Consider the following 16,941-nt stretch of genomic DNA (forward strand, 5'->3'; position numbering starts at 1 on the left):
CTATGGAATCCCTTAGTATATTGAAGCCATGTAATAAATCAGTCTTCCAAAAGATAATGGACATGTTTCAGTTGTAGAAGAAAAAAGATGTAATTTTGTATTTGAAATGTTGTCATTGGCTAATATACAATGAACTTTTAAAAATTAGATGAGCAATAAAACAAAACCTTAATTATTCAAAGTCACTTTACTGAAAACACACACACACACACACACACACACACACACACACATTAAAACTACGAGATTAAAGGCACATAAAACCAGAATATCAAACCAGAGTGGATTAGGATATTGGAATGTATTTAAATAATTATTTTTCTCTTTCCTTCTGTAGGTGAAGATGACTTAATAGAATTTACCACAGTTACTTTAGAATCTCCAAAAGCATTGCTGGTGGAGGCCTGACTAGGGGGTAAATGATGCATCATCTTACTCTGCAAAGTCTCCTCAGGCCCCTTCATAACAGCAGTGCTTGTTTGGTTATTTTTTAAGACATAGCCTGATCCAAAGAGTTCTTCCATTAGACTGCTTTTCTTCTCTCTGAAAGTTGTGTCTTTTGCTTTTGTTCTGGAAGATTTACCAAAAGAGGGTTCATAGGTGACAGTAGGATGCTCCAGCCTCAGTTCTTCCCCGTGGCTGTGGTGCTTGCCTGTGCTATGAGTGCACCTCGTGCTGCCTGCATTGGCCAGCCCGCCTGAGGCAGGAAGCCCATGATGCAAGTTTTCGACCGCTTCTGTGAATGAATAATGCTTTCTTTGTCTGAAGGGTATTTTGATATTTGGAGCAGCATTTTTAGCTGGCATTTCGCCCATTTCACTTATTTCTGGACTTCTTTTAGACTTTTCATTTACTGTATCGTCTTCCTGACCACTTTCCCCTTCGGGATGGATTACTTGAATTCTTTTTGGTGGTAGTTCCTGTTCTTCTTTCACTAAAGTGGTTTTCTTTTCTTGATCTTCTGTTCTCTCTCTCTGTCGTCCAATATTCTCCAGAGATGGCTGTGCTTCCAAATGTTCCTCTTCCTTTGATAAATCTGTAGTAGAAAAATAGTTAATTTACTGATGTTTAAAATTAATGGATTTCTATTTCAAGATGGCATGTTGAGCACAGTTATTTACACCTACTGACAAAAAGGAAAGAAAATACAGGGAAAGGTGCTATTAACAAGCTTGAAATGTTATACTTTCCTAGAACATACCAGATAAATGAGAATTATGAAACCAAAAGACAATGATATTCATAAACTTTGCCAATATGTTATTAATAGATGTTCAACACCACCAGCTAGATGTAGTGCCCGTTAAAACAAGAGAATATGTTTTACTCATCCAATTGGCAAATAATTTCCAGAGTTGGAGAGAATATGGGGAAGTTGGAACTTTTGTTCCGCATTGGTGGCTTTGTAAGCTGGTATGTAGTTTGGATGGCAATTTGGTAGTATCTATAAAAATTTTAAGTGAACATGGTCTTAGACCCAGCAACTTCACTTGTAGAACCAAACCCTACAGAAATACACAAAGATGCGTCTAAAGATGTTCACTGCAGCCTGTTGTTTTTTTCTCCCCCAATAAATTTATTTATTTATTTAATTTTTGACGCATTGGGTCTTCGTTGCTGCGCGTGGGCTTTCTCTAGTTGTGGCGAGCGGGGGCTACTCTTTGTTGTTGTGCGCGGGCTTCTCAGTGCAGTGGCTTCTCGTTGTGGAGCATGGGTTCTAGGCACGCAGGCTTCAGTAGTTGCAGCACAAAGGCTCAGTAGTTGTGGCTCGCAGGCTCAGTAGTGGTGGCACACCAGCTTAGTTGCTCCACGGCATGTGGGATCTTCCTGGACCAGGGCTCAAAGCCATGTCCCCTGGCGTTGGCAGGCAGATTCTTAACCACTGCACCACCAGTGAAGTCCTGTAGCCTGGTTTAGTAAGAGTGAAACATCCTGAACATCTGTTCAAGGATTCCTGGTTAAATGGATTAGAGCGCGTGGGACTGTGGAAACTTGAGTTACTGAATGAGGAGGTGAGCATGCACTGCCAGGAGGAGATGATCGCAGAATACTGTTGTATGGAAAGATGTCCCTTCCCCTGCAGATCCTTCCGCAGGCACCGAGGAAGCCCTGTGTGCAGCTCTCCCCTCCTCAGAGGACCAGACCCTCGCGGGTTCTGAGCAAACAGCTTCGCTAACAGCGAACTGCTCAGTGAGGCCATCATTTGCGAGGGAGGATGGCGACAATATCCGGTGTGCAAAGAGTTGGAACATTTCCTCATGTGACTACATTCTGGAATAAAATTATTCACTTATACTCTAGGAAAATGAAAATAATACTAGCAGGAGAAAGAAGTATGTTTCAAGAATGGTGTACTCCAATATAAAATAAAAAGTTAAAAAAAAAGTAGATAAAAAAAAGAATTAATGCTGAGCCTGGAAGCCAGTCAAACGTACAATTAACTCTAAATAGCTGTTAATGTTCTGCCCTGTAATACCTGATGAGAATGTTAGCATTTGAGAACATGGGGGAAAGTACTTACCTTCCACGACCTCCCCAGCCCCGCCTGGCCTCCCCGCTGCCGCCCAGGAGCGGGTCTGGTCCCTCCTCCGCTCCAGCTCCTTCCCGGCTCTACGGTCCTCACCGTGGCCGAAGCGCCCTGCCCACCGCCCCCTCCGATACGCCACCTCCTACTTTGTCGCCCCCTGTGCGACCCCTCCTCTGGGCCCAGCGTCCGTGGGACCTTCTCTTCTCAGGGTTCCGCGTGGATCACTTCCTTCTAGTCTCCTGAGCTGCTGTCAGCTCACCCTCAGCCCCTTCACTGCCCCCTCCTCGGAGGGGACCTTCTTTCCAGCACCCACCGCCCTCTGGCAGCCCCACAGGTCTTCCCCAAGGGCACAGGCTCCCGAGGGCGGGGCATTTTGTCCCCAGGGCCCGGAGCAGTGCCTGACACAGTATATGCGCAGAAAATATTTGTCAAGTGAATGAGGAAACTTTCTAGGACAGTAAGAATTACCAAAATGGGGCTTCCCTGGTGGCGCAGTGGTTAAGAATCTGCCTGCCAATGCAGGGGGCACGGGTTTGAGCCCTGGTCCTGGAAGATCCCACATGCCGCGGAGCAACTAAGCCTGTGCGCCACAACTACTGAGCCTGCGCTCTAGAGCCCGCACGCCTAGAGTCCACGTGCCACAACCACTGAAGCCCTCGCGCCTAGAGCCTGTGCTCTGCAACAAGAGACGCCACTGCAATGAGAAGCCCGCGCACCGCAACGAAGAGTAGCCCCTGCTTGCCGCAACTAGAGAAAAGCCCGCGCACAGCAACGAAGACCCAATGCAGCCAAAAAAAAAAAAAAAAAAAAAAAAAGTAAAGGAGACTTTTGAAAGTTGTTAAAATTACCTTCATATTTTCTCTTGGAGTCCTCTTGGTTTGGTAGTTTACTGATACAGTGAGGAATTGCACGGATTATTTCAATCGATTTTTCTTTATGACCAATGTTTCCTCTTGTCTTTTTACCCTATAATTTAGAAAAGTGGCAAAAACATATTTTTGGCAGTAGAAGTAATTTTAAATTGTGTTTTATTTAATGAATACAAATACTTTTTGTATAGAACAAGTGAGTAAAGCTTATTTTTGTAAAGATATGTTTAATTAGACACTGCAAGAATTCAAATTTGCTGTACCTTAGTTGTCCAAGATGGAACATCTTCCGATTTTTGGGTTTCCTGGTGTCGCATACTTGTAAATGAAACACTTTTCCTGTCTGCTTGTACTGACTTTGTTGAAGAAACTACAGAACAGGTATATTATATGTAAGAAACATAGTTTACATTTGGAAGCAATATTGACTTTAAATATAAAAATGACAACTGAAGTTTGTAATGTAATCATAAAACAAAGTATAGTAGATGTTTTCTAAAGATTTTCAGTAAATATATAACATTTGCCAGTTGCACTTTTTCCCCTAGCATCTCGCCTGTTTTGCCTTATTTGGGGCCCCAGAGGTTATGGCTATCACAGTGGTAAAGTACCAAAGAAGCAGGCGTTAGGAGGGTCGGCATTGCCATTGGAGGACACGGCTGTCCCTGCTGGCAGAAGGGATTCAAAACCTAGCCGCGCAGTTGTGAGAGGGTGCGCCGTCGTGTCTCCTGTGTCAGAGCTCTTGGTTATCGATGGTTGGATTGCCCACGCTAAAGGGCATGAACGCTAAGCCCAGCAGCCACTTTCCTTGAAGTGTTATCCCATTTAAATGACCCCATGTTTGATTTTATCATCTTCTCTGCTGGCTGTTGTTCTGGATTATAAACCAAAGGCAAACAAAGGCAGGCAAGGAAATCTGAGGTTGTTGCCTTGAAAAGTAAACACATAGTTACTTGTAGCAAAATGAGAGGCAAGTGTTCCTATTGTGCCTCTTCTGAGCAGAATCTTATGCTGGGAGATCTTGGGGGGGAGGGAATAAGTACATCCTGTCTTGAAGGAAAAGATACTACTCAGCAATAAAAAGGTACAAACTAATGATAGTAGCACAGCATAGATGAGTCTCAAAAACATGCTGGCCAAGAGAAGCCAGACACCAAAGAGGACCTGCTGTATGATCCCACTCATGAAATTCTAGAACAGGCAAACTGAGCTATTGTGACTGAGGAAATCCGAGGTTGTCTTGGGCTGGGGCTGGGGGACCCCTGACTGCCAGGGGCATGAGGGGCACCTCCTGAGGAGATGGGCGGGTGTTCTAAATCTTGAGGGAGGTGGCGGTTACATGGGTATAAGCACTTGTCAAAACCCATGGAATTGCACGCTTAAAACGGGTGCATCGTATTGGGGTAAACTGTACCTAAATAAAGTTAACCTTAAAAATATACACAGTGGCCAACAGATATACCTAGAAAGTCCAGTATTTGGCAGACATTTTGCATCAAGTTGAAAGTTACCCTCTCATTCACCCGAGTAAGGACATAAAAGCCCGAGTGGAGGATGGGAACACGGGAAAGCCTCTCTATTCTCTTCTAGCTGTTTCAACTATGTCACAGTTTTGTTATTCTAGAATCACAAAATGTGTCTCAATGCCTAACAAAACAATTTTTTTAAATGTCTGTTATCTTGGTGATATAAGTTAGAAAATCTGACCAGATACTTCAAAATAGATTTCGAGCAAAAATAATTAAAACATACTTTACCTTTTGGATAATCTTCTTTGTCACGTAAATTTCTAAGTATCTGGTTAGTATAGATGTTTCTAATTTCCAGCTCTCGACCCTTCTCCTAAAGAGAACCACAATACCAATATTTCTATAATTGTTTGCTTTTATCAACCTTGATTTCTTGTAAAAAAACAATTTAAAGTGAGCTCAGTGTTCTTTGAATAAAATCTATAGGTTCCAGCAGAAACAGAAATGGGCCAGATCATTATATATCATTCCCGACATCCAAAAGCACTAGCTTCAGGAAAAAAAAAAAAAAAAAAAAGCACTAGCTTTTTAACAGAGTAACAAACCATTGTGACGTGGACTATATATTTTAAAATTAATTAATTAATTAATTAATTAATTAATTTTTGGCTGCGTTGGGTCTTCATTGCTGCCCATGGGCTTTCTCTAGTTGCGGCGAGCGGAGTCTACTCTTCGTTGTGGTGTGCAGGCTTCTCATTGCGGTGGCTTCTCTTGTTGTGGAGCACAGGCTCTAGGCGCAAGGGCTTCAGTAGTTGTGGCACGTGGGCTCAGTAGTTGTGGCTCGCGGGCTCTAGAGTGCAGGCTCAGTAGTTGTGGCGCACGGGCTTAGTTGCTCTGCGGCATGTGGGATCTTCCCGGACCAGAGTTCTAACCCATGTCCCCTGCATTGGCAGGCAGATTCTTAACCACTGAGCCACCAGGGAAGCCCCATTTTTGAGTTGGGTTATTTGTTTTTTGGTTGTTGAGTTTTTCCTCACAGTCTCTGTTAATCTATAAGTTCCCACCCTCATCTCTTTTATTTGTTTCACTTTGATATTTATTTGTTGTGGAAACTGGGTAGTTTGTGCTGTAGAGTTTGCCACAGTCTGATGTTGCTGATTGCATCCCTGAGGTGTTGCTTATCATGTTCCCCTGCTACCATATTTCTCTTAAATTGGTTGTTAGAGCTAAATGTTTAATCAGATCTACGTATGTTTTTTCTGGCAATAGTACTCCCTAGGTGGAGGTGTGTATGTCTGTCAGCAAGTGCATAGCATCAGATGGTTTCCCTTTGTGACGATCATTGCTCAGATCCACTATTTCATTAGAAGTTCCAAAATAGTGATATTCTCATCCTTTCATTCCTTCTTCATTATCGATGGGAATGCCTTTACATGGAAGGTCTTCCCTTCTCACAAATTATTTGGTTACTCTGAGTATAGGAAAGGTAAAAGTAATTGTTTCTTTTCCTTTATTTACCAGTTTTTGAAATAGAGTGCTGGTTCCCTAGTATCCTCTAAAGGTGACTGAGTAATCACCGAGGTGTTTCGTTTTGTAAATATCCTTATGAACTTTCTGATTTCTGTATATTTGCTAAGTTTCAGTCCACACAGTTATCTTTACTGATCCTAAATTGCCCCATCTTTGGCCAGTAAGAACCATCTTTGGCTCCTGAATCTCTTTGACAGTACCCTAATGGTTCTTTGTAAACCTTGCTTTGTAAACTTTGCTTTCCTTGCTTCTCTATATGTCCCAGGCTCACATAGTATAGTTCATGCTCCAGACCTAGAATTTTTTTATGGTGCCTTAGTTCTTTTTAGTGGGTTATGGATTTTGAAGACCATAGTATGTCATTAGGGGTATTCATTGTTAGTGAGTGGGTCACATTAGGAAATATGTATTTATTTTTAAAGATAAAATGTGTCATAAAATCATACTTTCACTTCACTTCACAGTCAGGACTACAGGATTTTTATTTGACCTTATCTTACTTCTGTATTTTCTTTCTTCCATCCCCCAAATCCCAGTTCTCAATGACACCAACATAGTTCATTATGTGCTTTATCCCATAAGATATATACAACAGTCTCAACCGTACCAACTCTGTCATCAAGAGTGTATTTCACTAGGCATATGCAGTGAAATTGATGTGTTTTAAGTCTCTTGGAATGGTGTCTCTCTGTGACATTATGCCTACACCGGAATACACAGTGGGCTCATTTTTTTTTTTTCATTTTACTCTGGATTTTTAGGGAATGTTTTTTGATTTTTTTTTTTTTTTTTTTACATTTCATTCTGCTTCATAATTACACAAAATATTTACATATTTCCAAAGTCAAATCTACCAAAAAGATATTCAAGGGAATCTAGGTTCTATAGCTGTCCCTTCTACTCTATTTTCTCCCCATTTCCACTATTATCCTACTATGCTTTTTTCAAAATATAAGCAAATTTGTAGATATATTTGTATTGTCTCCTTTTCTTACATGATGGCATACTACACACTTCCCTCTGCCTTCCTATTTTCACTTATCAATATATCCTGGCGATTGCTCCATATTACAATATAAAGAACCCTCATTCCATTTTACAGATGCACAGAAATCCATTGTGTATATTTACTTTTCTTTTTAAAAATAAATTTGGATCTTACTGTATATAGAATTTTGTATCCTTCTTTTCATTAAGCATTTCATTAATTATTAAGCTTTTCTCCTGTCAAAATTGTTTTTTAATGACTGTATAGTATATATGTGCACATGGCTGCATATGAAAGCACAAACTTTATTTTAAAATTCCCTGATTGTGTCTACATATGTGTGTGTGTGTTTGCTTTGACCAGTGGATCTTGAAGCCTCTTCTGTTAGACTTCTAAGGTAGTTCCTATAGCCACGCCCATTTTCTGGCATATTCTTTTCTCTGAAGTTTCCTGAGGCTCCAGAGAAGAATGAAACAGAACTCTTTTCCCTGCTTTACAAAGGGAGAGTTTACATCCAACTTTCTTCCCTGTCTCTGAGTGCTCTGAAGGCTCCCGGGAAACCTGTATTTCCTGTTTATCATAAAAGTTAAAGATTCTTGTCTTAAAGAATCATGCTTAAGATTTACTAACTGAGGCTTGAACGACCTATATTTCCTAAGTATTTTATCTAGCTTTTCCAACTTGTTGCGCATTTTAGAAATCTTGAAGGCAGAAAGAACAAAAGTCTGAAAAGTAAATTTTTTTTAATGTTTTTTTTTTCTTTTGGCCGAGCTGCACAGCTTATGGGATCTTAGTTCCCCAACCAGGGATGGAACCACTGGACCGCCAGGGAACTCCCCAAAGAAAATATTTTTAATTCTCATTTTTAGGGCAGATTTTTAAAAAATTGAAGTGTAGTTGCTGTACAATATTATATGTTACAGGTGTACAGTATAGTGATTCACAATTTTTAAGGGTTAAACTCCATTTATAGTTATTATAAAATATTGGGTATATTCCCTGTGTTGTACAATACATCCTTGTAGCTTATTTTATACCTAATAATTTGAACCTCTTACTCCCCTACCCCTATAATGCCCCTACCCCTTCCCTCTCCACACTGGTAACCACTAGTTTGTTCTGTGAGTCTGCTTCTTTTTTGTTATATTCACTAGTTTGTTGTATTTTTTAGATTCCACAAATAAGTGATATCATAGAGTATTTGTCTTTCTCTGTCTGACTTGTTTCACTTAGCATAATACTCTCCAAGTGAGGGCACTTTTTTTAAAATTAATTAATTAATTAATTAATTAATTAATTTATGGCTGTGTTGGGTCTTCGTTTCTGTGCGAGGGCTTTCTCTAGTTGCGGCAAGCGGGAGCCACTCTTCATTGCGGTGCGCGGGCCTCTCACTATCGTGGCCTCTCACTATCGTGGCCTCTCTTGTTGCGGAGCACAGGCTCCAGACGCGCAGGCTCAGTAGTTGTGGCGCACGGGCTTAGTTGCTCCGCGGCATGTGGGATCTTCCCAGACCAAGGCTCGAACCCGTGTCCCCTGCACTGGCAGGCAGATTCTCAACCGCTGCGCTACCAGGGAAGCCCGGGCACATTTTAAAAGACAGTTTTGTAAGCATATTTGCAAGTGAGGCTTTAAAATGAATTTATGTATATATAAAGTAGATAAGCAACAAGGATTTACTGTACAACACAGAGAACAATATTCAATATCTTGTAATAAACGATAATGGAAAATAACCTGAAAAAAATATAACTGCATCACTTTGCTGTATATCCGAAACTAACACAATATTGTAAATCAACTATACTTCAATAAAAAAAATGAAAAAATGAATTTATGGGCCACAAAAATTACTCTAAATATTTTAATGTTATAAGTGAATTTTTTAAATAGAAAAACTTATTTTGGGTTCCACTAAAATGTTAACAAAGTACAATATTACTTCATGTGATGAGATAAAAATGATAATAAGAAGTCTTGTGAATGAATAGACAAGAGTTTTAATTTTTCTAATTACATATTCACCAGGCTGTTAACTGATTCTCATAATTTCAGATCCTCTGTTCATATGGTTGTAGGGAAAAAAGTTAATTTGAGAAAGCTATACTTGAAGTTAAGTAATTTAAAGATATATTAGGCATAAATAGCTCTGATATTTTGGGAAGCAGCATTTCACAAATTTTGTTACATTTTGCTTTAAAAGAAGTACCTTAAGTTTTTGTTGAAGGTGTTTTACTTCCATTTGCAGAGTCTTTGTAGCTGCTTGAGCTGCTGAGGTCTTCCGGTTCTCAAAGGCCAACTGCTGAGTAAAGGTTTTATTGTTCAGCCTCAGTTGTTTCTCCAAGCTCTGAAAATAGTATATATTTCAACTCTCTGGAACCAGTGTAGTATCATAAAAAACTTCGACTGTAATGGAACTAATTACAGTTATGAAAAGTGCAAAATTTTAATACAATTTTAGTGGATGGCTTATCTAGAGGACACATATTAGAACTAAATATTACCACACACACAAAAAGCCAAAAAATTCCAGATCCCAACTCTAGGGAATAAATATCATGTTTCCAGCCTAATGTTTTTTACACTCTGGAATTTGGTAAAAAAAAATTTTGGAACAGATCCTGAAAAATCAATAAATAAAATCAACGTTATACTTTACAACTAAACCTAAGCAGTTCTGTTGAAATGAAGTATACCGCTAACTTGGCATGGTGCACTCCATGAAAACCTTTCAAGTCTCTCTTGCCAAAGAGTTGACCAGCGTCAGTGCAGACCATCACGCTCGGACTATGATTCTCAGATAACTGAGACGGGAAGTTATGATGGGGTCTCACAGAGCCACACCACGTGGATGGATTATAAGCCAATGAAACGACTGACTTAGCACAGTAACCATCTATAAATACGAAGGACTCACTGTTGCATATTCGCCTTCTCTGTGGAACAAGAACTGTTTTACTGGAGAACCGTTTGAGCGAGACTTTGACAGGAGCTTGGCCAAAAGGCCTTTTCTTTCCTTCTTTTCCATAAAGTGTGGTTTCCCTCATTACAACATTAATACTTTCTCATTAAAGTGGAAAATATGGTAAGCTAATAGGACTAAATAATCGCTAAAAATCCCATTTCCTAACATATTAACATTAAAAAAAATACCGACATGTTTTGGCCCACAAACTTTTTCTCCCACCAAATGCCCTACAACCAAATGAAATTTCCCATACAACCAAGTGCCTCCGATAAGAGAATAGCTGATTAGTTCTCAAATTCTTTTTGGTTTTGGTTGTAGTATAAAAACATGAGCTACTTAAACATGTTTGTGTAAAAAATATGTAGATGAGATACAAATACATTTACTTTCACATGACAGACAGATGCTAAGATGGATCCAATCCTACCTGAAAGGCCAAACGTTAGAAGTTTGGTACACTATTTACATGAATGAAAAATGAGGTGGCTCATTATTTCCTGTAGCTCCCATATCCATTTTATGTGAGAAAATTCTCTTTGAAAATAGAGGAGGGTTTTACCAAAAAAGAAATAACAGAAAAAAAAGTGGCTGAAATGAACTTCACATCTTATTATTATTTCAAGATCATTGAAAATACTTGTCTCTCACCATTAGGGAATTAAACAGTAAATTACTTCCATGTGTGTTTATGTCCATAGAGACCAAAACTACCTAATGTAAAATAGGCAGAATTCTCAATATGATCAGAGTGTTCTCCCAAATCATCCCTTGCAATGTAATCCCCAGGCTTTTGACCACCATGCACCCTTGAGGAATATCTATCTATTCATTTCTAAAATTATTTAAATTCCTTTTCCCTATCTGTCCCCAGGAATATTACCTGGGGAAATTTTCTATTTCTAGGACATTAGAAATGTCTCGACAGACTGATGAGGGAGAGAACAAGGAGGGGGGTGGCGAGGAGATGCACTCAGGGTTTAGGGAAGTAGCCTTTTAAGAAGGCAGTTTGGAGTAGAGGCTTGCTTTCTAGGAGAGGTTTCCCACAACACAGCACAGCACAACCCCCTTCAGCATGTGAACAAACTCCCCTGACCTCAGTAGCTGGACTGCCTGAGAGAATGGTCATTTCCACATAAATGAGCCCAGCTGTAGCTGAGCAGAACCGCACGGGGCCTTCCCGGGACAGAACCCCTCACCCCACCCCCTGCAATGTCCTCCGCCTGCCTCTGGTCTGTAGAAAAATTTTATCCTCTTAGGCCTTTCCTGAGTTCCAAAGAGTAAATTTAATCAGAGAAATGAGAAAATGCAGAAAGAAAGGCAAATAGTCAAGAAAGACAAAATAATAACAGTTTAGTCATTAAACAAAGTCAAGGACCTTTAGTCCCTCCTCAGGGGCTACAGTTAATATTCTGAGCCATGTCCTGTGAGCTGTTCTGTAGATACTGAAACCCCATCAGGTGGAAGAAGTTAACTGCATGCTGCCCATCAGCATGGAGACTGCAGTCGGGTTGGAACCAGAAGGTTGATGATGCTGACTCCCGATTACCTCACCACCAACCAATCAGAAGAATGTCCACGAGGTGATCACACAGCCCACGTCTCCCCTCCCTCACCCTGTCTTTAAAAACCTTTCCCTGAAAGCCATCAGGGAGTTTGGGCCTTTTGAGCACTAGCTGCCTGGACTCCTTGCTTGGTGCTCTGCAATAAACACCTTCCTTCACTACAACCCGGTGTCAGTAGATTGGCTTTACTGTGCGCGGGCAAGCGGACCCGAGTTAGGTTGGGTAACACAGCCACAGAACCTCTCGCTCAGTGCACGACAGAAGGCGCTGTTTCTCTCTCTCCTGTGGCCCTCCCCTTCCCCGCCCCCTCCCCATCAGACACCACCATCTGTGAGTTCTTGCTCAGCACAGCAGCTGGTAGTGCTTCATTCCACAGGCATATATGATGAATGCGTACCCTCTCTCTATTAACTTTGGAAACTTAATGTTTCTAGACCTCTGAAATACAGACCTGTATTTGTTTGTCATTTCCCTCCATTTTTGTTGTAAGAACAGACAATCTTTGAGTAAGCTCATCCCTCTCTGCAAGATTTTTGTCTTCAGAAAGTTTCTGCAGTGCCTGCAAGGCGTCTTTAGTCTTCAACAGCTCGCTATCTGTTTCTCTAAGTTTCCCAGACACGGCTCTTTCCTTTTCCTGGGATTTCCTGAGTAGCTGCCTTAAATTTTTTACTTCGTTCTGATGTTTAACCATAATTTGAGGTAGATTATTTTGTGAATTCTCATATTTTCCTATAGCTTTCAGGTGCTTAAGCTGGAGTTGTTTCAGAAATTGGTTTTCTATGACTGTGGCCTCCAGTTTGCGGTGTAGATCAGCTACTTCATTTTTCAGTTCTTTAATCTTATGAAGCCTCGCTGAGAGTATGCGGTGAGCCATGGCATCTCGTCTCTGGGCCGCCACGCTGATCTGAGAATTTAAAAATGGTGCATTCCAGTTGTGCTTTTTCTCCCCCGAGATTTCCTTCTGGCCTGTGTAAGCAGATAATCCAGTTTGTTACTAGTAATGTGTATATAGATATGTAGATATGTAAATATGCAGGCGTGTGTAATACCCCCTGCCCCCTGCCCTCACACATATACATACACACACACACAAACTAGAAGGGGAAGGAACTAACACTGAATGAATACCCATGCTTTAGGCTAGGTACTTTATGTTTAGGTATCTCATTTAATACAATCCTTTAAGGTCAGTAGTAGTCTATTTTATAGCTGGAGATTTTAAGTCATTTGTCCAAGGTTACATAACCACAAAGTGACATAAAATGAACTGAAAACCAGGTCTTCTCTGACTCTAAAACCTGTACTTATTTCTATCATAAAAGGTATACTAAAAACCATAATAATCGATAACATTTACTAAGGGTTTACCATATGTGAAGCATTGAATTAAAGGCTTTATGTAGATTATCTGATGTAATTCTTCCAACAAAATGTTACAAGGCAATTAGAGTGTAATATTAGAGCCTAATGTTATATATATGATGATCTCATATATTTAAAAAGAACCTTAAAAAGCCATTAAACTGCTTAGAATATTCATATAAGGATTCCATCTCTCAATAAACCCAACACAACCAATTTTTCCTCTGTTACTTTTGGGTGAGCACTAAATTAACTAGTTAGATGGTTTGTATTTGGGAGTCTAAATGATATTACATGAAGCTTATGTAACTGAATTTGAGTATGTCAAATGTATGTGTAACCTCATTGTATTATTATCCCATTTTAAAGATGAAAAAACTGTGCTGAGTGATGTCACTTATCAGTGGGCACACAGCTGGTAAGTGGTGAGACAGACCCACGTCTATGTGCCTTTGTCACTGCCCCATATGTATTGTATGTGTATCTGTATGATATTCATATGTGCATCTGTGTATGTAAATATATGTGTGTGTGCATGTGCACATATTAGTATATCTATACTCTGAGAAAGAGAGATTGAAACTGGATTCTAGAATCTAAAAAAAAATGGTCCTCTTCCTGGAGAGAGAAAGGCTCTTAGTGGCCAATGTCACTGGAGTCCTAACCCTAAGCTATTGGCCAAGTGTGCACACATCATCTGAGACATGGCTTAGCGTGTTTGGTCTAGGTGGTGGGAAAGGCAGTTCTAACTGTGGTGGAAACAATGAGTCAAGAGAAACAGAAGATGCTTTCTGAGGATAAAGCATGTGAATCTTGAGCATGACAGACCACACAGATTTCACAATGATCATAGGATCGGTATCAAATCAATAACCAATGGACTGTCTTTACAACTATGCCTCCAGAGGTTTTTATTTTCCCACTGGGAACAATGTAGTAGGGGCTCTGGTTGAATATTTGAGTATCTTGGAATAGACTTTTGAGCACACTGAAAACTGGGAAGCAGAGGTCAGACTCTAAGACACCTACTAGAAGGCCAGAGAAGAGGTGTCTGTGGTTGTATCAGGCTGGACACTCTAGTACCTTGGGCACTGGCTGGGGGAGTTCTAGACCCAGGCAGTGTGGATCAGGCTGGATGAAAACAGGGGTGGGTGAGGGCTCTCAGGCTCCACACCATGTCCAGCATGATTGAACTTGACCCCAACTTGTAATGCCTTCCAGCTCTTGGGTGGTGTGACCGTGGAGGAGAAAGAGATTTTCCTGAGCCTGGAGGGATGAGGGGTGGTGGGTTCCATGGGCACTGGAGGCTTGTGTCCCCACCTCACACTGGACTCGAGTGATGGGAGGGCAGAGTCAGCATGAGTGGGGACTAAACCCCACGGGCACGGGGCACTGGCCAAGGCCCCAGGTCGAGATGTGCACCGAGGGCCTGGGCGCTTCGAAAACAGGAGGTGTCGGCCTTTTAAAGATCACATGGGCTGGGCTTCCCTGGTGGCGCAGTGGTTAAGAATTCGCCTGCCAATGCAAGGGACATGGGTTCAAGCCCTGGCCCGGGAAGATCCCACATGCCGCAGAGCAACTAAGACCGTGCGCCACAACTACTGAGCCTGTGCTCTAGAGCCCGCGAGCCACAACTACTGAGCCCACATGCCACAACTACTGAAGCCTGCGCACCTAGAGCCCGTGCAACAAGAGAAGCCATGACAGTGAGAAGCCTGTGCACCGCAACGAACAGTAGCCCCCGCTCACTGCAACTAGAGAAAGCCCGCGTGCAGCAACAAAGACCCAACACAGCCAAAAATAAATAAATAAATAAATAAATAAATAAATTTATTAAAAAAAAAAAAATCACATGGGCCTGGACAAGAAACACAGACGTGGTGAAGATGGAAGGGCCAGAGACCCTTCCCCAAATGTCCTTGTCTGTGTAAGTCCCCCCATACTCCCTTCATTCCCCAAACATGACTGAGATCCAATGTCTTATCTACCCTAGAGGGTGCGTGTGAGAGCAAGAACCAGATTGTTTTGCTTCAGAAAGGTAAACATCCCACTTGCATTTGAGTGATGTAGAATAAATTCATACCATATATGTCATGCATACTTGTATAATAATAAAGGTTAGGAAACTTGAAATAGGGTTTAATCCTTAAAGATTTATATCTCATTATCCTAACCTATACATAAGAATGGTAAAGCTTACAATTTCTGTCCCATTTCACAAAATAAGGCAGATTTAGCTGAATGATTAAGCTACTCTTAAGATAACTAATTGTTAAACCACTAAGCTAAAACACTTAATTCACCAAAAACGTATACATTTAAGTCCATGTTAGCCAAAAAGGGACTCTTCTCATTGCTTAAGAGCAGGTGTGCTTCCCACTACGAGTGAACTGTGCTCTTTTGAACAGACCTAAGGACAGCCCCGCACTCGCCTCTTCACTGGCTCCAGCCCGTCCGTTTCCCCAGGTGTGTCCTCACCCTCAGCCCCTCCTCTTAAAAGCACGATTGTCCTCCTGTCTCACTGCTGTACCCATGCTGTCTCTTCCCCCATTTTCCCTGGCCCCGTCGTAGGCCCGTCTCCTGGCCACTTTCCTCTTTGGTCCCTCGGTCCCGTTCCGTTCCTGAAGTCATCCACACCCTCAATCTGGTTCTGGAACTTAGCCTGAGCCATGTCCCTGCTGGCGCTGGCTCTGCCCTCTGCCGGGTTCTCGCTCTCTTCCAGGTCACCTTAAAAGACGTAGCTCACTTCCTTCAAGGACCAGGGTAAGAAGAGGTTCAAAGGCAGGCCTTTCCCCTTCCTGTTCTCCAGAGCCCTGGCATTAGTGGAGAGGGCATCTCCTCAACCCCACCGTAGGGCTTCCACCTTCCCCCGACTAAAGACAACAGGGCAAAAGCTGTCCAGAACAATTGAATGCAGTAAAATAACTTCTTTTTTGTATACCAGTTTTTGAATGACTATCACATATTTTAGCATTGTGTTAAACACAAAACACATCACAGAAGGATATATAATTGAAGGAATTCTGAAAGTACATTTTTCTACAAAAGAAAGAAAGAACCATGTTTTGAAAATCAAATTATAGAAATATATTGCTCGCTATTTACATTGATTTAAGTAAATCTCCAATATCTGACCAGAGCAAATATCCTATCATATTGAAGTCCTCTTTTTATCCCTATAATTTTTCTCTATGAAATGTTTTTCTGCTATAAAACTTGCTTTTCTAAGATGGGAATTGAAAATAATCTCTGATGTTATTATTCTTGAGTGAATTCTGGGTCTGTAGTGGTGGTTCCTGATCCAGTGTTACCAGCCCCTGAGGGTCAGAGGTCTACTTTTATATATAAGAAAGCTGAACAGAAATTGAACCTTCACTGGAGAACGGACTGCACCGGCTAAAACGTAACGCCTTTTTGCTTTGGGTTAGAATTACATTACCCCAGCATTAATTCATCAATTACTTGCCGATTAAATTTTTTTGGCAACCACTTGTAAAACATGAGCTGGGAGAGAACAAAAGAATAAAAGAATAAACCAAGAGACACTTTCATCATTCTGTGACAAAGCTTGATGTTACAATGAGTGTTTTAAGGTCATCAGACACCGGTACGAGGATCCTCAGGGACATATAATTTGGGTCAATGATGCAGCCAAGATTTACTTAAAAT

General features: G+C 41.1%; 1 protein-coding gene across 1 annotated transcript in view; it reads right to left on the bottom strand.

Annotated features, from left to right (window-relative positions):
- Nucleotides 1–286: 286 nt before the first annotated feature.
- LCA5L (lebercilin LCA5 like) overlaps nucleotides 287–16,941 on the bottom strand; it is a 37,626-nt gene continuing 20,971 nt past the window's right edge. Inside the window, exons 4-9 of the mRNA XM_059922295.1 lie at nucleotides 12,362–12,876; nucleotides 9,590–9,727; nucleotides 5,154–5,238; nucleotides 3,660–3,766; nucleotides 3,376–3,493; nucleotides 287–1,036 (exon numbers count right to left, since the gene is read on the bottom strand). Of these exons, the coding sequence (XP_059778278.1) occupies nucleotides 306–1,036; nucleotides 3,376–3,493; nucleotides 3,660–3,766; nucleotides 5,154–5,238; nucleotides 9,590–9,727; nucleotides 12,362–12,876 (1,694 nt within the window). The 3' untranslated portion in view covers nucleotides 287–305. The remainder of the gene's footprint in view (nucleotides 1,037–3,375; nucleotides 3,494–3,659; nucleotides 3,767–5,153; nucleotides 5,239–9,589; nucleotides 9,728–12,361; nucleotides 12,877–16,941) is intronic.

The sequence above is a fragment of the Balaenoptera ricei genome, chromosome 4, assembly GCF_028023285.1.
Source record: "Balaenoptera ricei isolate mBalRic1 chromosome 4, mBalRic1.hap2, whole genome shotgun sequence".
NCBI classification, from domain to species: Eukaryota; Metazoa; Chordata; class Mammalia; order Artiodactyla; family Balaenopteridae; genus Balaenoptera; species Balaenoptera ricei.